The following is a 22,032-nucleotide window of genomic DNA, read 5'->3' as shown; positions in this document are numbered from 1 at the left end:
CGAAAACCACTCTGCTCCTCCTGAATCCGAGGTTCGACTATCAGTCGAATTCTCCTCTCCAGTACCTTGGAATAGCCCTTACCCGGGAGGCTGAGGAGTGTGATCCCTCTGTAGTTGGAACACACCCTCCGGTCCCCCTTCTTGAACAGAGGGACCACCACCCCGGTCTGCCAGTCCAGAGGCACGGTCCCCGACCGCCACACGATGTTGCAGAGACGTGTCAACCAAGACAGTCCTACAACATCCAGATACTTTAGGTACTCAGGGCGGATCTCATCCACCCCCGGAACCCTGCCACGAGGAGTTTGCGAACAACCTCAGTGACTTCAGCTTGGGTGATGGATGAGCCAGCCTCTGAGTCCCTGGTCTCTACTTCCGTCTTGAAGACGTGACTGAGGGACTGAGGGATCCTCAAAGTATTCCTTCCACCGTCCGACGACATCCCCAGTCAAGGTCAGCCGGCCTCCACCCGCACTGTAAACAGTGTTGGTGAGGCACTGCTTCCCCCTCCTGAGTTGAGGTGCCGGACGGTTTGCCAGAATTTCTTTGGTGCCGACCGATAGTCCTCTTCCATGGCCACCCCGAACTCCTCCCAGGCCCGTGTTTTTGCCTCTGCGACAGCACGAGCCGCGGCTCGCTTGGCCTGCCGATACCTGTCGATTACCTCCGGAGACCCACAAGCCAGAATGGCCTGATAGGCCTCCTTCTTCAGTCTGCCGGCATCCCTTACTTCCGGTGTCCACCGGGTTCGGGGGTTGCCGCCACGACAGGCACCGGAGATCTTGCGACCACAGCTCCGAGCAGCCGCATCAACAATGGAGGCGGAGAACATGGTCCACTCGGACTCAATGTCCCCAACCTCCCCCGGGACATGGGAGAAGCTCTCCCGGAGGTGCGAGTTGAATACCCTACAGACAAAGGGCTCCACAAGACGTTCCCAACAGACCCTCACAATGTGCTTGGGTCTGCCAAGTCTGTCCGGCTTCCTCCTCCGCCAGCGGATCCAACTCACCACCAGGTGGTGATCGGTTGACAACTCTGCCCCTCTCTTCACCCGAGTGTCCAAGACACGCGGTCGGAGGTCAGATGACACGACAACAAAGTCAATCATTGACCTCCGGCCTAGGGTGTCCTGGTGCCACGTGCACTGATGAATACCCTTGTGCTTGAACATGGTGTTCGTTATGGACAATCCGTGGCTAGCACAGAAGTCCAATAACTGAACACCATTCGGGTTCAGATCGGGGAAGCCGTTCTTCCCGATCACCCCTCCCCAGGTGTCACTGTCATTGCCCACGTGGCCCAGGTGTCACTGTCATTGCCCACGTGGCCCAGGTGTCACTGTCATTGCCCACGTGGGCATTGAAGTCCCCCAGTAGAACAATGGAGTCCCCGGTCGGTGCACTGTCCAGTACTCCTCCCAAAGACTCCAAGAAGGCCGGGTACTCTGCACTGCCGCCACAACAGTGAGAGACCTGTCCCCCACCCGAAGGCGGAGAGACGCGACCCTCTCGTTCACTGGGGTGAACTCCAACACATGGCTGCTGAGCTGAGGGGCTATAAGCAAGCCCACACCAGCTCGCCGCCTCTCCCCGCGGGCAACACCAGAGAAGTGGAGCGTCCAGCCCCTCTCGAGGAGATGGGTTCCAGAGCCTAAACTGTGCGTGGAGGTGAGGCCGACTATATCTAGTCGGTATCGCTCAACCTCCCGCACAAGCTCAGGCTCTTTCCCCCCCAGCGAGGTGACATTCCATGTCCCAAGAGTTAATCTCTGTGTCTGGAGAGCTGGTCGGCGAGGCCCCTGCCGTCGACTGCCGCCCAGATCTCTCTGCACCGGCCCCTTATGGATCATCCTGCGGGTGGTGGGCCCACGGGAGGGCGGCCCCACGTCGCTCCTTCGGGCTGTGTCCGGCCAGGCCCCGTGGGGTAAGACCCGGCCACCAGGCGCTCGCCATCGAGCACCCATCCCAGGCCTGGCTCCAGGCGTAAACGGCCTTGTTTTTGTTGTCATCATAAGAGGCTTCTGAACCGATCTTTGTCTGACCCATCACCTAGGACCTGTTTGCCTTGGGAGACCCTACCAGGGGCATGAAGCCCCCGACAACATAGCTCCCGGGATCATTCGGGCGCTCAAACCCCTCCAGCACGTTAAGGTGTCGGTTCAAGGAGAGGCCACGACCAAACCAGGACCAAACCAGGTCTAAATAGAGTCTAAACCAGGACTAAACCAGAACTAAACCAGGACTAAACCAGGACCAAACAAGGTCTAAATAGAGTCTAATCCAAGACTAAACCAGCTCTATACCAGGACTAAACCAGGACTAAACCAGGACTAAACTAGGACTAAACCAGATCTAATCCAGGACTAAACCAGGTCTAAACCAGGTCTAAAACAGGTCCAAACCAGGACTTAACCAGGACTAAACCAGATCTAAACCAGGACTAAACCAGGTCTAAAGCAGGTCTAAACCAGGACTAAACCAGGACTAAACCAGGACTGAACCAGGACTAAACCAGGATTAAACCAGGACTAAACCAGGACTAAACCAGGACTAAACCAGGTCTAAACCAGGACTAAACCAGGTCTAAACCAGGATCAAACCAGGTCTAAACCAGGTCTAAACCAGGACTAAACCAGGATTAACTTTAAACAGGGAAAGTTTCCATTAAACTTGTGTAAATTCCATTTATTTTTCAAATGTAAATATTTGATTCTTCACCAAACATCTGATCAACTCATGATCAATTGAACAGACATTCTTAAACACTTAAACACAACAAGGACTTAAAGCGGAATGAAACAGAAGGAAACATTTAAAGACAAAAGTGTGTGTCGTCCTCCAGGCCACGACTCCAGACTTCTACCAGAGGATTGTGAGTTCAGATCTCCATTAGAAACATTTGAATGCTTTGATTTGTTACGATGAGATGATTCAAACACATTTGTGTGTTTGTTCAGATCATCTTCACTCAACAGTCCATCATGAGGCCCAGAGTCAAGTCGTCCGTGTCGTTGGAAGCGTGAGTTCAAATACACCTCATCATCTTCTTCAACTGGAATATTCTGTCTCCTTCAACTCTCATCTGGGCTTTTCAAACTTCAACTAAGTCAAGATCAAAGATCACAGCTGAGACTTGAACCCAAAACCCTCTCACAGGAGGTCACCATGAACAGGATTCAAAATTGAGTTAAAAGTATCCACAGTTACATTTGACTGAAGTTCTGAACTTTTATTCTTGTTCTTAGGTGAGTGAGGACCAGAGGAGCAGAGTTTGAACCTCTGTAATTGGGAAAGGGACTGAAGAATGGAAACAGTTTCTCCCTGAAGCAGCAGCCGCTGAAGGAGAAGAGAAGATCTGCAGAATCTGCATCATAAAAGGAGACCAGACCCTCACCATAGTCCACAAACACCCCGACCTTCTGAGGAGCTCGCTGCAGAGGCAGAGGGACAGGAGGCACTGTACGAGCCAAGTACTCATCTTTGTTTCTCAACCAGATGCACCAGAATCCATTTTCAGGACTCTGAGTGATCACTCCCTTCCTGTTGATGGACTCTTGGGCCACTCCTAAAGCCCAGGCTGTTTTCCCTTTGACCTGAACCGCAAAGTAAAACCTTTCTGAGGAGAAACTCTGCTTTCCCAGTACAGAAGGAAGATAATCAAACCTCAGAGGAGAATCTGGGAGCTTCTTCTTCACATCAGTGTGATGAACCTGTTTGAGATCTTCAGACAGAACGAGATCAGGATGAGCAGTGTCTGTATCCAGAGTGACGTCCACCACAAACTGCTGCACTCTCAATAGTTTGAATCTTGAAAACACTTTGTTAAAGTCTTCAGAGAGATGTTTCTCCAGCTCAGACAGAGCCCGGGCTGCACTGCCCTCACACTCCGGCTCAAAGCTCACGCTGCTCCACTCCTTCAGCCCACCAGGGGGCTTGAGTGCAGGGCAGCTCTGTAGAAAGTGGAGTGGGTCTTGAGAGTGTGAGAGCCGCTCCGCCTCAGTGCTGCTCTTCTCCAGCTCACAGATCTCCTGTTCCAGCTGCTGCACCAGCTCCTGGGCTCGTTTGTGGCTCCGGCCCTGCTTCTCCTGCAGCTCCTCTAAGAACCGGTCCTGACGCCTCTGAACAGACTGCATGAGATCAGTGAAGGCCTGCAGCCCCACAGCCCTCTCTCTGTTGACCTCTGTGTCACTGAGCTCCACACAGCGCTGGATCTCCTGGACCTTCAGCCTCCTCTGCTCCACCATGTGCTGGCTCTGAGCCTGAGTGTGCAGCAGAGAGGACCTCCTGCGCTCACACGCCTCCTCCAGAGACAACAGCTCATGGTTCTTGTGCTTTTGAAGGCCACACAGGGAACAGACGCAGCTCTGGTCAGTGCCACAGAAGAGCTCCAGGTGGCGCTGGTGTGTGGGACACATCCTGTCTTCCAGGTTCTCCACAGGCTCCATCAGCTGGTGTCTTTTCAGTCCAGAGACTGTGAGATGAGGCTGGAGGTGGGTCTCACAGAACGAGGACAGACAGACCAGGCAGGACTTCAGGGCCTTCAGCTTGGGCTCAGAGCAGACGTCACACTGGACCTCACTAAAGACGGGCATGTTATCCATAGATCTGCTCTTGTTCCTGTCCAGTTTAACCTCTGAAAGCAGCTCTCGCAGCAGTGTGTTGACGCTGATCTCAGGTCTTCTGTCATAGCTCCTCTTACACAGAGGACATGTGCAGGGGCCCTCAGGGGCCCAGGCCTCACTGATGCAGCGTTTGCAGAAGTTGTGTCCACATGGAGTGGACACTGGCTCAGAGAACACCTCCAGACAGATGGAGCACAGGAACGTCTCCTCAGAGCTCCTTTCACTTGTGGAGGACATCTCTGAAACACAAGGTCAACATCAGTTACTCTAAAATCAGTCTTTTCCATCAGAAAAGTCAAACACCAGGAGGAAAAGTGAAACCTGCTCACACAGACTGACCTTTGTCTCTGAACTGAGTTCTTCACATGAATCAGTCTGAGAAGGTTCTGACCGAAAGCCTCTGGACGTTAAAACAATACTTCATTCTGATTGGTGGAAGCGTCACAACAACAGAAGAAGCAGAAACATCTAAATCGTGTTAAATCCAGAGTTGAGAAAAGCCAAAGTCTCTTTCTCCTCCTCAAATGAACAAAGTGCAGGGGCAGGGTTGTCTGCAAGTTTGTCACAAACTAAACGCTCTGGATTTTCTCTGAAAATCGCCCGTTGGCGCCACCATCTTTGTTTTGACCCAAACAACAATGCTGCTCTGTGATTGGCTCCCGCCTGTGGGCCCTAATGCCATATGATTGGCCCGTTAAACCAATGGAGCAAACAAATCAGCGACAGCCAAACAAGATGAGCGCTCAAGAGTTTGTGAAGTCACAAAAATCACAGAATTCATCTTCCTGACAAGGTCAGAGAAAGAGCTTTTATTTTGAAAGGTTACAGGAAGTGGTTAAGAAAACTGAACCAGACCAAGTGATATTTTCCTAATAGAATAATACATTTGTACAAATAGATTTAAAACAAGCTGTTGACTCTTGGTATTTGGAAGAGAATCAAAGTATCAAATATATTGATAGATTTAAATCCTCTTTACATTCTGCTCCAGTTTCACAGTTTGACATGAAATTCTAATAAACTTTTGAATTTTCATGAGTAAAAACTGTTCCAGATCCACATTTGAAGAGAAAAAGAACAAAGACAAAATTGAGGACTTTAAGTTTCACTTTCACTTCCACAGAAATGACATTTAATGCAGCTTATTTTGATATTTGACAAACTAATGTTGAGTTGAATGAAAGAAGTGGTGACATAAAGTGCAGGATTGACAGCAGCAGCAGAAGTTTTCTCTTTAGTGGTATTAAATAAGAATAAGAGTGAGAATCACAGTGTAAGTGTGTGAAGCAGAAGAGAAATGGACCTGGAGCAGGACCAAGTACCAAACTACACCACCAATAGTAGTAGTAGTTGTAGTAGCAGTAGTAATAGCAGTAATACTAGTGGGCCTAGTAACACTGACCTGTGCTGGAGCAGATTGTTGAGGGTTTGAAGCCGCTGAGGTGCCTTTGAACAAACGCACACTGAGTGTTTCCTGCGACAGCAGAGGGAGAGGCCAAAGAGTACTGGAGTACTGGAGAAGAACTGGTTTAACTACATTCATGAGGTAACAAATACTTTCTATTGACATAAATGACAGTACGGGTGCACTGTTTATGAAAAGGATCAACTTTGAAAATGTCCCATATTCTGATGTCAATGGTTTATTGAACTCTGTTACTTCAAGTATTATGAATGTCCTAGATAACATTGCTCCTATGAAGATTAAGGTGGTTAAGAATAAGCAGAAGGCTCCATGGAGAAACGATGAATCAGTCAGGGCACAGAAAAGAGAATGCCGCAGAGCGGAGCGAAGATGGCGCAAGTCAAAGCTCCAAGTTTACTATGAAATATACACAAGAAAAATGTCGGTATACAACCAATTATTATGTAAAACAAGAGAAAATTATTTCTCAGAAATAATTGGAAATAATAATAACAACTCCCGCATTCTTTTTGCTACAGTAAACCGACTGACAAACCCTCTAGCTCAAATGCCGTTGGAACTCATTTCCACGTCAAAGTGCAATGACTTTGCCACATTCTTCAAGGACAAGGTCCAGAACATTAAGAACACCATCAATCCCACAGTGCAAATGCAAATTCAACAGCCAGTCAAACATGTGGATCTGACTCAGAGTTTGTACCTGTGACTGAAAAAACTGTCCAAGAGACCATCACCAGCCTGAGCTCTTCTACCTGCTGCCTTGACATGTTGCCCACTAGACTTACTGAAATAATCAACATGTCACTTAAATCTGGAACATTCCCAGCGGCCTTGAAAACTGCGGTTATTAAGCCGCGGCTAAAGAAGAGCAGCCTCGATCCCACAATACTTAACAACTATCGACCGATCTCAAACTTACCTTTCCTGGGAAAAGTCCTTGAAAAAGTCATTTATAAGCAGCTTACTCAGTTCCTCCTAATAAGTGACTCCTTTGATGTCTTCCAGTCCGGGTTTAGATCGCATCACAGCACTGAGACGGCTCTCATTAAAGGTCCCATAACATGCAAAATCGACTTTTCAGAGCTTTTAACCTTCTTACATTGCTATTTGTGCTTCATATATGTACCCAGAGGTTTTTGTTTGATTGATTCCCGCAGTGTTTAGCTATATTACAGACTATCTCCGTTCCTCGAATCTCCAAACTGACGGGGGGTGTCTACAAGACCGCGTCATACCCACAAGCACGCGTCATCATCCCCCCTCACCCTCCCCCTCCCCTCCCGCCTCCCGCCTGCCGCCTCCCGCCCTCTTCCCCCCGGCTCCGCGCTGCTGTCTCCCTACAAGCCCATTCCGGAGTTTTTCTGCTTTGATTTACGACGAAACACGGCTCAAAGAGGCCCAAAACTTCATTAATGATATCGCACTCTTTACTATTATCACAATGGTGAAGGTTTATGTGGCACTTGATGCAGTAACCGGGAAAATAAACGGAGAGAAGTTCTATCCGATACCGAAAAACCAGGAAATAAGAGCGCGATGGACATAAGACTTTTATATCTATATATCCATCCATCCATCCATCTTCTGCCGCTTTATCCGGGGCCGGGTCGCGGGGGCAGCAGTCTGAGCAGGGACTCCCAGACTTCCTCTCCCCAGACACTTCCTCTAACTCCTCCGGGGGGATCCCGAGGCGTTCCCAGGCCAGCCGAGAGACATAGTCTCTCCAGCGTGTCCTGGGTCTTCCCCGGGGCCTCTTCCCGGTGGGACATGCCTGAAACACCTCCCGAGGGAGGCGCCCAGGAGGCATCCGGAACAGATGCCCGAGCCACCTCAGCTGGCTCCTCTCGACGTGGAGGAGCAGCGGCTCTACTCCGAGCTCCCCCCGTGTGGCCGAGCTCCTCACCTTATCTCTAAGGGAGCGCCCAGCCACCCGGCGGAGGAAACTCATTTCGACCGCTTGTATCCGCGATCTTGTTCTTTCGGTCACTACCCAAAGCTCATGACCATAGGTGAGGGTAGGAACGTAGACCGACCGGTAAATAGAGAGCTTTGCCTTTCGGCTCAGCTCCCTCTTTACCACAACGGTCCGATGCAGCGACTGCATCACTGCAGCCGCTGCACCGATCCGCCTGTCGATCTCACGCTCCATCCTTCCCTCACTCGTGAACAAGACCCCGAGATACTTGAACTCCTCCACTTGGGGCAAGGACACCCCACCCACCTGGAGAGGGCAAGCCACCTTTTTCCGGTCGAGAACCATGGCCTCGGATTTGGAGGTGCTGATTCTCATCCCAGCCGCTTCACACTCGGCTGCAAACCGTCCCAGTGCATGTTGCAGGTCCGGGTTTGATGGAGCCATCAGGACAACATCGTCTGCAAACAGCAGAGATGAGATCCTGTGGTCCCCAAACCGGACCCCCTCCGACCCCTGACTGCGCCTAGAAATTCTGTCCATAAAAATTATGAACAGAACCGGTGACACAGGGCAGCCCTGGCGGAGTCCAACATGCACTGGGAACAGGTCTGACTTACTGCCGGCAATGCGAACACAGCTCCTGCTCCGGTCATACAGGGACCGGACAGCCCTGAGCAAAGGGCCCCGGACCCCGTACTCCCGGAGCACTCCCCAAAGGACACCCCGAGGGACACGGTCAAAAGCCTTCTCCAGATCCACAAAGCACATGTGGACTGGTTGGGCAAACTCCCATGAACCCTCGAGCACCCGATGGAGGGTATAGAGCTGGTCCAGTGTTCCACGACCGGGACGAAAACCACTCTGCTCCTCCTGAATCCGAGGTTCGACTATCGGTCGGATTCTCCTCTCCAGTACCTTGGAATAGACCTTACCCGGGAGGCTGAGGAGTGTGATCCCTCTGTAGTTGGAACACACCCTCCGGTCCCCCTTCTTGAACAGAGGGACCACCACCCCGGTCTGCCAGTCCAGAGGCACGGTCCCCGAACGCCACGCGATGTTGCAGAGACGTGTCAACCAAGACAGTCCTACAACATCCAGATACTTTAGGTACTCAGGGCGGATCTCATCCACCCCCGGAGCCCTGCCACCGAGGAGTTTGCGGACAACCTCAGTGACTTCAGCTTGGGTGATGGATGAGCCAGCCTCCGAGTCCCCGGTCTCTACTTCCTCTTCAGAAGACGTGACTGAGGGATTAAGGAGATCCTCAAAGTATTCCTTCCACCGTCCGACGACATCCCCAGTCGAGGTCAGCAGGCCTCCACCCGCACCGTAAACGGTGTTTGTGAGACACTGCTTCCCTTTCCTGAGGCGCCGGACGGTTTGCCAGAATTTCTTTGGTGCCGACCGATAGTCCTCCTCCATGGCCTCCCCGAACTCCTCCCAGGCCCGGGTTTTTGCCTCTGCGACAGCACGAGCCGCGGCTCGCTTGGCCTGCCGATACCCGTCGATGACCTCCGGAGACCTACAAGCCAGAGTGGCCTGATAGGCCTCCTTCTTTAGTCTGACGGCATCCCTTACTTCCGGTGTCCACCACCGGGTTCGGGGGTTGCCGCCACGACAGGCACCGGAGACCTTGCGACCACAGCTCCGAGCAGCCGCATCAACAATGGAGGCGGAGAACATGGTCCATATATAGATATATATAGATATATATCTATATATATAGATATATCTGTTCTGCGCACGCTGTAGAATAAACACCAGATTTATTTAGGCTCAAAGTAGTGTTGATCTGAAGTTCTATCGTTTCTCACTCACTCGCGTGGCAGGAGCTGCGCAGCGCGGAGCAGACAGCTCTGAGACTACGTCACGGGTTGGGCGAGCCAGATCGCTCTTCGCAAGGGTGGGGGCGAATATCAAACCAAGCCGTCTGCATTTCCGGGTTGGTGAGGGGGTCCAAGGTCTGGGTGATATTTCTTAACTATTATGTTAAGGGTGTTGCACAACCCTTATTATTATCAATTATACACTTAGGATAGACTACGAAACGTGAAAAAAAGCATGTTATGGCACCTTTAAGGTTACAAATGACATCCGTCTGAGCACTGATGATGGCAAGGCCTCTGTTTTAGTCCTGCTGGACCTCAGTGCTGCATTTGACACTGTTGATCACGGGATACTTCTACAGAGGTTAGAGGACTGGGTTGGCATCACTAGTATGGCCTTAAATTGGTTGAAATCATACCTCGATAACAGAAAATACTTTGTTGAGATTGGTGACTGTGTCTCTGAGAGCATGGCATTGACCTGTGGGGTGCCACAAGGGTCAATCCTTGGACCCCTTCTGTTCAATATGTTTATGCTGCCATTGGGACAGCTAAAGCGAAACTGTGGTGTGTCCTATCACAATTATGCTGACGACACTCAGATCTATGTCTCACTGACGGCAGGTGAATATGGACCAGTCAATTCACTGCCTTCAATGACTTCAAGTCATTGCCTTCAACAGATCAGTGAGTGGATTCAAAACAACTTTCTCCAGCTAAAAACTTAGATTAAGTGTTAGCAACCACCTCCAGTCTCTCTCTCTAAAACCCGTAACCAAGGTAAAAAATTTAGGAGTAATTATGGACTCAGACATGAATTTCAACCATTACATCAATTCAATAACATCAGTAGCTTTCTTCCATCTAAAAAACATTGCCAAAATTAAAAACATAATGTCCCAACCAGACTTATCCACGCGTTTGTCTCCAGTAGATTAGACTACTGTAACGGCCTGCTCACTGGTCTCTCCAAACGAGCTGTAAAACAGCTGCAGTACATCCAGAACGCTGCTGCTCGGGTCCTGACTAGAACCAGGAAGTACCATCACATTAGTCCTGTTCTCAGGTCTCTGCACTGGCTCCCTGTGGCTCAGAGAATAGACTTCAAAACAGCTCTAATTGTGTATAAGTCTCTCCATGGCCTAGCACCAAAGTACATCTCTGACTTGTGTGTGCCATATGAACCACCTCGGACTCTAAGGACCTCAGGGACCGGCCTCCTGCTGGTGCCCAGAGCCAAGACCAGACACGGAGAATCTGCGTTCCAGTGCTGTGGGGCAAAGGTCTGGAATAGCCTTCCCGAAGTCATGAGACAGGCCCCGCCCCCGGCTGTGTTTAAATCCAAACTAAAAACTGTTTAGTTTAGCCGCGCCTATGACTGATTTTACCTGTTTTTTAATATTTTAAAATACTACATTATTTTTATTCTTTACTTTACTCTAATGTACATTGTTTTACATTTGTATAAACTGCATTGTGTTTTTACCTCATTACTTGTTTTAAATTGTGTTTTAAACACTGTAAAGCACTTTGAATTGCAGTTGTATGAATTGTGCTTTATAAATAAATTTGATTTGATTTGATACTGCAGTGTATGTTTTGACACAAATATGTGTAAAAATGAGTAGATAAATTAAGTCACAGAAACATCCGGAAAGTATTCACTTTATCCACATTTTGTAAAAAACTTTTCCCAAAATTTGCCTCAAAATTCTACAAACAAAACCACATAATGACATCATGAAAGAAGAAGGTTAGAATGATGTGAACATTTATTACAAATCCATAAGTATTGACACTTTGGTCTTTGTTGAAGCTCTAATCACAGCTCAGTCTTCTTCAGATTCATGAAGCGGTCAATTCCCTGGTGAAACTGGAGTGGGGTCCATCATCTAAAAACCTCCCTAAAAACATAGAAATACAGTCACACTTTGGTGTCCATTGTCGGGCCATAACTATAATCATCAAACTGACTGACAGACAGGGTTCAGACCGGGGTTCAGACCGGGGTTCAGACCGGGGTTCAGACCGGGGTTCAGACCGGGGTTCAGACCGGGACCAGGACTCTTGAGGGGATCTGAACACTCTTCCTGAGCAGCACGACTCTCCGGTTCAGTTTAGACGTGTTTTACCATCAAACATCACGCGATGAGCGACGGGATTTATGCTTTTCAGACATTTCTGACACAATTACACCAAAAACTACAACATATGAGAACAAAAAAGGGGAAACTTTCTTCTTTTTCTTTTTCCATTTAAGTGCCTTTTCATCATCAGTTAATTTGTATTGGAATTTTAGCATAATTAAGTGTTAAAGTTTTATGTTTATATCTGATCATCTCAGTCAATAACTTGAAAATAAATAAATAAACAGAAATATTAGTTTTATTTTGAACATCCTTCCAAGATGAAAAATATTACTGTTAATATTGTATCATCTTTTTGTGCTGTTCTTTGATTACGCATATTATGACTTTTTGTTGCGTGTTGTTTTTAGTATCGTATTTTTCAACATTTATTTCTATTTTCTTTCTTTCTTGTCGTTCCGCCCATGGATCTATTATGGTTCCGCCCATGGATCTATTATGGTTCCGCCCATGGATCTATTATGGTTCCGCCCATGGATCTATTATGGTTCCGCCCATGGATCTATTATGGTTCCGCCCACCGCGCGTCCGTGTGCGTCCTGACGTCACTGCCCTTAGTAACGGCTCGCGGCGTCTCCAGGAGCTGAACGGCAACAAGATGGTGAGTTCATTCCACCTCCGAATGTCTTTTAACGGCCCGTTTACGCGCGTGACGGCGGCCGCGCTGGTCACGTCACGCGCGGAGGAACGTGGGACTGAACGTGCGTGAGAAATGCGGCTTCGCGTGTGAGATTTGGACGTGTTTTTGGACGTGTTTGCGGCGGCACGCGCGGCTGCTTCGTGAGTTCTCGTCCGTGGAGATTAGCTTTAGCCTTTAGCTCCGCGCGTGACGCGTGTTTACCGAGCCCAAACCGTAAGCCAGTCACGTGACGAAGAGAGGCGAAGGCTCCGCGCGTGACGTGACGCGACGCGAGTGTCGCGTTTGTTTAGCGCGGTTTAGTTTAATACAAACTCTAAAAGAAGCTGCGCTAACGCGGCCGACGACGTGTAGACGCCACATGATCCACCGGCGACGAGCAGGGGCTAAACACTGTCTAAACCGGGGCTAAACACTGTCTAAACCGGGGCTAAACACTGTCTAAACTGGGTCTAAACCGGGGCTAAACACTGTCTAAACCGGGGCTAAACACTGTCTAAACCGGGGCTAAACACTGTCTAAACCGGGGCTAAACACTGTCTAAACCGGGGCTAAACACTGTCTAAACTGGGTCTAAACCGGGGCTAAACACTGTCTAAACCGGGGCTAAACACTGTCTAAACCGGGGCTAAACACTGTTTAAACCGGGGCTAAACACTGTCTAAACCGGGGCTAAACACTGTCTAAACTGGGGCTAAACCGGGGCTGAGCAGGGGCTAAACCGGGGCTAAACACAGTCTAAACCAGGACTAAACCAGGGCTAAACACTGTCTAAACCGGGTCTGAGGAGGGGCTAAACCGGGGCTAAACAGGGTCTGAGCAGGGGCTAAACCATGGCTAAACACAGTCTAAACCGGGTCTGAGCAGAGGCTAAACCGGCGCTAAACACTGTCTAAACCGGGTCTGAGCAGGGGCTAAACCGGGGCTAAACACTGTCTGAGCAGGGGCTAAACCGGGGCTAAACACTGTCTGAGCAGGGGCTACACCGGGGCTAAACACTGTCTAAATCTGGACTAAACTCGAAACCTGGTATAAACACGCTCTAAACTGGCGCTAAACACGCTCTAAACCGGGTCTTAACAGGACTAAACCAGAGCTAAACCAGGCTAATGTCTTTTCTCAGGGTTTGCTGTCTATTTTGCGCAAACTAAAGAGCACACCAGACCAGGAAGTCCGCATTCTCCTCCTCGGCCTGGATAATGGCGGAAAGACGACGGTCCTGAAGCAGCTGGCCTCAGAGGACATCAGCCACATCACCCCCACGCAGGTAACCACGCCCACACGCCCGTCCCTCCACAGAACTGACTCGTCCCGACGGAATCTCCACAGAACGTTTGGTCACATTTCACATAAAACTCATTTAAACCGGCTAACGACGTCGTTCCCTCATCAAAAACACAGCAGGGGTTGTATTTACTGTTGTACTTATCTCCTCGTTGTAATTCCCTCTGCTGCCAGTAGGTGGACGAGGAAACGCCCACCGATATGAGGTCATTTGGGGGTTTAAAGGACATTATTTTGAGTAAGAACCACTCGAGTGACGCAGAAGGTGTCCTTTAAAATCAGTTCTGGCGGGCAGGTGCGGTCGCCATGTGCGGTCGCCATGTGCGGTCGCCATGTGCGGTCGCCATGTGCGGTCGCCGACGCCGGGGCGCCGACGCCGGGGCGCTGTCGTGCGCAGGCGTAAACACCAGCTGCAGGTGACATTAAAGGGCCTCTTTGACCCGCCGCGTCGCTGAAACTGACGCTTGAAAAGAATATGAACACAGCAAAATGTGAGCTTTTGAGAGCCGTTTTATGCTTTTGAGCTTAATCGAGACTGTAATTAGATCACAGCGTCTATAATAACTCGTGTACAGTATTTATTTATGTGGTTGTTTTTGGCTTTTTGCACACGTCTTTCCAATGTGTGAATGGCAAACAAACTAAACTAAAAGAACGTGCAGTAACTTGTTCTAAACGGGGACTAAACCAGGACTAAACCAGGACTAAACCAGGACTAAACCAGGACTAAACCAGGACTAAACCAGGACTAAACCAGGACTAAACCAGGACTAAACCAGGACTAAAACAGGACTAAAACAGGACTAAAACAGGACTAAACCAGGACTAAAACGGGGAGTAAGCCTTAACATTTAAAGGTGGAATGGACGATTTTTTTTCAGCAAATTTTGTATCATATTTCCTCGTGGCGTGGATAAATCATTTGTCCTGACACGTATCAATCATAAAACGCACCTATCGCTCACCTGCAGCTGCGTCAGGCTCGTCCCCACGTTTCCGCGTGCCTAAGCGCATGGATCTTTCATAATATAGTTCCCTCAGTGTACGGGGCAAAATGAAGACGGAGAAAGACAGTTCGAGCTGACGCAGAAGTGGACAGAAATCTACGGGAGACGAGAGATGCGATGCGCTCTGTCGCGCTAATAAACAAACGCACGTGTGTGTTGTGTCAGTCCGCACGGGGGAGTGGCATGCGCACTTCCACCTGCGTTCTCAAATCATCAAAAAATCGTCCATACCGCCTTTAATAAAAACCATTAGGGTTAGTCCATTAATTATTGTGGTTGTTTTTGGTGTTTTTGCGCTCGTCTGTCCAATGTGCAAATGGAAAACAAACTAAACTAAAAGAACCTTCAATAACTTTTGCGTTGAGAATGTCAGTTTGTTGAACTAAAGTGCAGTTTCAATTATTAGTGTAGTATGCATTTCTTAGAGTTGAAATGTGGAGACTCACGTGTGGTGAGTGAAAGAAGCGCCTCTGAGTTTGACGTCTTTGTGTCGCCGCCGTGTGTTTGGCCTGTCACTCACCTCCAGCTGTCTCTGCGGGAGCGCCCGAGCGGGAGAGCGCCCGAGCGGGAGTGTTGAGCCTGAAAGTGTTCACTGAATGAAAGTTCATGAACGCTTTCATAATTTTGGTGAACGTGATCTGAACGAACGGTATTACTGCTGACGAACAATAATGTGAACGCGTTCATTCTGGTGTCTGTGAACGGCGCATTCATTTGAAAAAAAAATTGTTCAATAAAGTGTCAGATTTCTAGAGACTTCCAGGCGAAAACATTTCTGTGCAAACTTTGCCCAGCAAGTTTTCCCTCATGTTTTTGAGAATATACTGTGGGGCTGAAAGCTACTGCTAGTGTGGTGCTGAAGGGACAGCAACACATGGGGGAAGTCTGTCCCTTCAATGTGAATGTAAATGCTGGGGAAGGATTCAAAATTGGATGTGAAGATGAAATCTGACACATAGTTTCAGCAATAAACTAATAAAATAATTGCTGCCTGTGGTTGTATTTGGGCTGTGGAAACAATTTAGAAAAAATATTGCATAATATTGAAAAAAAGAACTGACCTAGTTCATTTTTTGGAGCTGTGAACTTAGTTCAAATGTTTGAATTATGAACTATGAACTGATCTAGTTCATGTAGAAAGTGAACTTTCCCAACACTGCCGAGTGGGAGCGCCCGAAATACAGGAGTAGTCTCTGAGAGAGAGAGACCTGAGAGAGACTTGACGTTTTGTTCCTGTTTGTCGTTCCCAGGGTTTCAACATCAAGAGCGTCCAGTCTCAGGGGTTCAAGCTCAACGTGTGGGACATCGGCGGACAGAGGAAGATCCGGCCCTACTGGAGGAACTACTTCGAGAACACCGACGTCCTGGTGCGTGCCGGCGTCTAACTCCAGCCCGCTCGCACTTTTGAAAACCGCCATGAGCCGAAAATAACACATAAAATGTAGTGTTTTGTCCATTTTATACAACTTTTGCCTTCTAAACAACTAATCGATTATGAAAACGATCGAACCTTTGCGTTCTCCCTGCGTTTTATTCTTACAGTAACGTCTGTATAAATGACTCATGACGACAAAAATGATCATCTGACATATTTTCAGAGGATATTTTCACACTTTTGGCGTTTGGGAGAAGCACGACGACGAGTAACGCCTGACGCGCTCTCTCCGTTTCAGATCTACGTGATCGACAGCGCGGACAGGAAGAGGTTCGAGGAGACGGGGCAGGTGAGGACACGACGCGGGCGAGCTAGCTTTTGGACAAGCGAGCACATAAATGTTCACGTTCTCTCCAGGAGCTGGCGGAGCTTTTGGACGAAGAGAAGTTGAGTGGCGTTCCCGTTTTAATATTCGCCAACAAACAGGACCTTCTGACCGCGGCGCCGGCCTCGGAGATCGCCGAGGGCCTCAACCTCCACACCATCAGGGACCGGATCTGGCAAATCCAGTCGTGCTCGGCGCTCACCGGGGAGGGCATCCAGGTTAGCGCACGCGGGCACGAACGCACACTGCAAACATGTCGACAGAACCGTAAACAAGCGTGATGCGAGAGGAGGGTTTAACGGAGACTAAACCGAGGCTAAGCGAGGAGTAATGGTTCAGGACAAAGATAGACGAGGAATCTCTCCAGTATTTTGGCTCAAAACCGTTCGAGGCAAGGGCCAAGCTGGAGGGCAAGGGCCAAGCTGGAGGGCAAGGGCCAAGCTGGAGGGCAAGGGCCAAGCTGGAGGGCAAGGGCCAAGCTGGAGGGCAAGGGCCAAGCTGGAGGGCAAGGGCCAAGCTGGAGGGCAAGGGCAAGGGCCAAGCTGGAGGGCAAGGGCCAAGCTGGAGGGCAAGGGCCAAGCTGGAGGGCAAGGGCCAAGCTGGAGGGCAAGGGCCAAGCTCGAGGCAAGGGCCAAGCTCGAGGCAAGGGCCAAGCTCGAGGCAAGGGCCAAGCTCGAGGCAAGGGCCAAGCTCGAGGCAAGGGCCAAGCTCGAGGCAAGGGCCAAGCTCGAGGCAAGGGCCAAGCTCGAGGCAAGGGCCAAGCTCGAGGCAAGGGCCAAGCTCGAGGCAAGGGCCAAGCTCGAGGCAAGGGCCAAGCTCGAGGCAAGGGCCAAGCTCGAGGCAAGGGCCAAGCTCGAGGCAAGGGCCAAGCTCGGGGCAGGCCAAGCTCGGGGCAGGCCAAGCTCGAGGCAAGGGCCAAGCTCGAGGCAAGGGCCAAGCTCGAGGCAAGGGCCAAGCTCGAGGCAAGGGCCAAGCTCGAGGCAAGGGCCAAGCTCGAGGCAAGGGCCAAGCTCGAGGCAAGGGCCAAGCTCGAGGCAAGGGCCAAGCTCGAGGCAAGGGCCAAGCTCGAGGCAAGGGCCAAGCTCGAGGCAAGGGCCAAGCTCGAGGCAAGGGCCAAGCTCGAGGCAAGGGCCAAGCTCGAGGCAAGGGCCAAGCTCGAGGCAAGGGCCAAGCTCGAGGCAAGGGCAAGCTCGGGGCAGGGCAAGCTCGGGGCAGGGCAAGCTCTGGGCAGGGCAAGCTGAAGAAGGCACGTACAGTCTACACGGTCCCAGTTTTGGACTTCAGCTGAACCTGGACCGGACCAGGACTAACACATGTATTGTCTCTCTTCTTTCAGGACGGGATGAACTGGGTTTGCAAAAGCGTCAACTCCAAGAAAAAGTAGCCTCTTCCACGTCTTAAGGATAGGACGGAGAGCGCCCCCTGTGTCTGAGGGAGGAACTGCACCCGAATGTACCACTACTGCTAAAGCGAATGCTACAGACTCTTTAACCGATCATCCTCATTATGTTCTAACATTCACTACATTTAGGACCATAAACACAGAGATAATTAGTTTAAACTCAAACTCCTCCTTTGATGTTACTTTATTATCTTTTACATTGGATAAAGGGATTGTATATAGACTTTTTTAATATAGTATAAAGTCTTGAATGTCAAATGTTTTGGGTCGTTCTGATTCATCTCAAGCATCATTTGCAAAACCAAATCTAATCTTTGTCCCTCCAAGAAATGTTTTCCTCACGTCAAAACCAGGACTAAACCAGGACCAGACCAGGACCAGACCAGGACCAGACCAGGACCAGACCAGGACCAAACCAGGACCAAACCAGGACCAAACCAGGACCAAACCAGGACTAAACCAAGACCAAACCAGGACCAAACAAGGACCAAACCAGGACCAAACCAGGACCAGATCAGGACTAAACCAGGACTCTAGATCAGGACTAAACCTGGATCAGGTCTAAACCAAATCGGACCAGATAACGACAAGTGTGAGCGCTTCCTTAATCTCTTTTAGTCTCTCTTTTGATGTCATTTTTAATCCAGGAGTGAAACTAACTATTATTTTGCTAATCAGTTAATTTAAAAACTATTCTTGGATCGAGAAAAGCCCAAAAGTCTGATATTTACCACAAACATCAGGAGCTGAGGTTTTTCTGATGGAAACAGTTCATCATCAGAAACAGTCATAAAATCATCTTTAATCTGCTGTTTATGGTCCGATTAATACAGCAGCGCAGCATTCACTTGAACAAACCTCTATTTTATTAGAGACGTTTCAGTTTTTTGTTTTTAGGAGAGAAAATCTGTTCACAAGAAAAACTTATAAATACAAATAATTTTACACATAAAACGGAAACGGTTTCCATAAAAATAAACCTTATTTTATTCCTAAAAACAAACTTTCTTTCAACGTTTGAGTGAAAAGCTGCCCGAGTTTAACACTTTTTTTTAACACTTTTGTTGTTTTGTGCTTATTAAACTCTTCTTCACTCGTTTCTAAATCTTTTGCTTCCACGTTTTCATCGCAGCTGTTTTTCGACGTGAGTTCTATATTTTTGTAACTGTCTTATTTATGGTGAAGTAGAGCGCTTGCGTTTTATACATAAAAAAAAAATAAACGGTCCGATAATTTCCAAAATGTCTGTTAATAATGTAAAAACAGAAAAACACAAGTGGAAAGAGGCGTTTTATGGACATGTAAATAGACTGACTTATTTTGAAAGGCCTGTATTAAATGTGCTTTTACGTGTGCTTTTATTTTGAAATAGAGAGAGACGAACTTTAGGCCTTTTTGATATTTTTGAATGTATTGGTCAGAATTTAAAGTAAAATGTCAATAAAGAGATTAAGATTGCAACATGTGAGTGTTTTTTGTGCTCGGGGTCTCGATGGAGCTCATTGGGGTCTCGATGGAGCTCAGGGTCTCGATGGAGCTCAGGGTCTCGATGGAGCTCAGGGTCTCGATGGAGCTCATTAGGGTCTCGATGGAGCTCATTAGGGTCTCGATGGAGCTCAGTGGGTCTCGCTGGAGCTCATTAGGGTCTCGATGGAGCTCAGGGGGTCTCGCTGGAGCTCATTAGGGTCTCGATGGAGCTCAGGGGGTCTCGCTGGAGCTCATTAGGGTCTCGATGGAGCTCAGGGGGTCTCGATGGAGCTCAGGGGGTCTCGCTGGAGCTCATTAGGGTCTCGATGGAGCTCAGGGGGTCTCAATGGAGCTCAGGGGGTCTCGATGGAGCTCAGTGGGTCTCGCTGGAGCTCATTAGGGTCTCGATGGAGCTCAGGGGGTCTCGCTGGAGCTCATTAGGGTCTCGATGGAGTTCAGGGGGTCTCGCTGGAGCTCATTAGGGTCTCGATGGAGCTCAGGGGGTCTCGATGGAGTTCAGGGGGTCTCGCTGGAGCTCATTAGGGTCTCGATGGAGCACAGGGGGTCTCTATGGAGCTCAGGGGGTCTCGATAGAGCTCAGGGGGTCTCGATGGAGCACAGGGGGTCTCGATGGAGCACAGGGGGTCTCGATGGAGCTCATGGGGGTCTTGATGAAGCTCAGGGTCTCGATGGAGCTCAGAGGGGGTTTCGATGGAGCTCAGGGTCTCGATGGAGCTCAGGGGGTCTCGATGGAGCTCATCAGGGTCTCGATGGAGCTCAGGGTCTCGATGGAGCTCAGGGGGTCTCGATAGAGCTCATCAGGGTCTCGATGGAGCTCAGGGTCTCGATGGAGCTCATTAGGGTCTCGATGGAGCTCATCAGGGTCTCAATGGAGCTCAGGGGGTCTCGATGGAGCTCAGTGGGTCTCGCTGGAGCTCATTAGGGTCTCGATGGAGCTCAGGGGGTCTCGCTGGAGCTCATTAGGGTCTCGATGGAGCTCAGGGGGTCTCGCTGGAGCTCATTAGGGTCTCGATGGAGCTCAGGGGGTCTCGATGGAGCTCAGGGGGTCTCGCTGGAGCTCATTAGGGTCTCGATGGAGCTCAGGGGGTCTCAATGGAGCTCAGTGGGTCTCGCTGGAGCTCATTAGGGTCTCGATGGAGCTCAGGGGGTCTCGCTGGAGCTCATTAGGGTCTCGATGGAGCTCAGGGGGTCTCGCTGGAGCTCATTAGGGTCTCGATGGAGCTCAGGGGGTCTCGATGGAGCTCAGGGGGTCTCGCTGGAGCTCATTAGGGTCTCGATGGAGCACAGGGGGTCTCGATGGAGCTCAGGGGGTCTCGATGGAGCTCAGGGGGTCTCGATGGAGCACAGGGGGTCTCGATGGAGCACAGGGGGTCTCGATGGAGCTCATGGGGGTCTTGATGAAGCTCAGGGTCTCGATGGAGCTCAGAGGGGGTTTCGATGAAGCTCAGGGTCTCGATCGAGCTCAGGGTCTCGATGGAGCACAGGGGGTCTCGATGGAGCTCATGGGGGTCTCGATGGAGCACGGGGGGTCTCGATGGAGCTCAGGTCTGAAGAGGAGACGCAGCGGAAGGAGGCACTGACAGGTCGCTCTGACTAAAGGTGCGCCACCTGCTTGTCTCTGCCCGAACTGCACACATTTGCATTTATTTGTATTCAGGAAAAGTCAAAAAGAAAATCCAGAGTTTGAGTTTTTAAGCTTTTTCTGATTCTGATGTCGGGACGGCGCATGGAATGTTCTGCGGTGAGGCTGATCTATCGCCATGGAGACGGTCTTTTGTTTGTGTTTGTTCCACTGAAATGACAAACTCATTCTTTTACATAGTTACATAGTGCCACTTAAAAGCAAAAGATTATGTTATGTTGTATTTTAGACTTAAAACATATACTTCAATTGACATAAAATAATAAAAGGTGACCTAATGCATTTAAGGTCAACATTTAATTTATCACAAAAAAAACAATCAGAAATACCTCAAAATGAGCTCAAAATCTTCGAACTTCATGGATGACAGTTGCTGACATGTGCCAGAGGGGGGCAGTGTTGTGTGCTCTGCAGAAGGACAACAACAACAACAACAACAACAAAACCTGCTGGAGAAACGTACGAATGAAGCAAAATGCAAAGGACGTTTTTGAGGAAGAAAACCGCGTAATTTGGAGAAACATTTCTGCCCCTCCCAGAAAGTGTTTTTTTTTGTATTTAAAAAAATAAAATAAAAAATTTAATAGAACGTGATAGAGAAACAATAAAATAAAACAAACCAGAGAAAGAACAATTGACACAAATCACACAAAATGAATACAACAAAACAGAAATTAAGGCGTGTCCGCGGCAGGAGTTCTGAGGCCCAAATACCAGGTTCTGAAATGTAGACGTACGATGGTGATGTCATGAATTGTCCGTAAAACGTTATTGATCACAGTTCAAAGCGTGTGAGCAACAGAACGTCCCAGAACACGTGACGGTGGTGCGCCTCCAACTGTTTGTATTTCATGTGAATAATGTCTTATTTTTG

At 49.3% G+C, this 22,032-nt stretch overlaps 3 protein-coding genes across 3 annotated transcripts in view; 1 reads left to right on the top strand and 2 right to left on the bottom strand.

Moving 5' to 3' along the window:
* lhpp (phospholysine phosphohistidine inorganic pyrophosphate phosphatase) overlaps positions 1-22,032 on the bottom strand; it is a 420,402-nt gene that overhangs the window by 153,663 nt on the left and 244,707 nt on the right. The window lies entirely within an intron of this gene.
* LOC140369472 (E3 ubiquitin-protein ligase TRIM21-like) lies at positions 3,206-5,015 on the bottom strand. The gene has a single exon (XM_072456817.1). It carries the CDS (start codon positions 4,859-4,861, stop codon positions 3,206-3,208), a length of 1,656 nt encoding a protein of 551 aa, XP_072312918.1. The 5' UTR covers positions 4,862-5,015.
* Positions 12,466-19,489, top strand: arl3b (ADP ribosylation factor like GTPase 3b). The gene is made up of 6 exons (XM_072456630.1): positions 12,466-12,539; positions 13,699-13,842; positions 16,117-16,233; positions 16,540-16,590; positions 16,659-16,844; positions 17,963-19,489. Exons 1-6 carry the CDS (start codon positions 12,537-12,539, stop codon positions 18,008-18,010), a joined length of 549 nt encoding a protein of 182 aa, XP_072312731.1. The 5' UTR covers positions 12,466-12,536; the 3' UTR covers positions 18,011-19,489.

Source organism: Eucyclogobius newberryi, unplaced genomic scaffold (genome assembly GCF_026437365.1).
Source record: "Eucyclogobius newberryi isolate DKJ021-1_F unplaced genomic scaffold, fEucNew1.0.hap1 SCAF_20, whole genome shotgun sequence".
NCBI classification, from domain to species: Eukaryota; Metazoa; Chordata; class Actinopteri; order Gobiiformes; family Gobiidae; genus Eucyclogobius; species Eucyclogobius newberryi.
The sequence above is the reverse complement of the archived record's forward strand: the minus strand, read 5'-3'. Positions and strand labels throughout refer to the sequence as shown.

What these genes read in the sequence shown, in the direction of transcription:
- LOC140369472 (XM_072456817.1), bottom strand. Translation starts at nt 4,861, where the DNA reads ATGTCCTCCACAAGTGAAAGGAGCTCTGAGGAGACGTTCCTGTGCTCC.
- arl3b (XM_072456630.1), top strand. An exon ending in GCCACATCACCCCCACGCAG is followed by an intron (nt 13,843 to 16,116) that starts GTAACCACGCCC and finishes TGTCGTTCCCAG; the next exon opens with GGTTTCAACATCAAGAGCGT. An exon ending in GGTTCGAGGAGACGGGGCAG is followed by an intron (nt 16,591 to 16,658) that starts GTGAGGACACGA and finishes CGTTCTCTCCAG; the next exon opens with GAGCTGGCGGAGCTTTTGGA.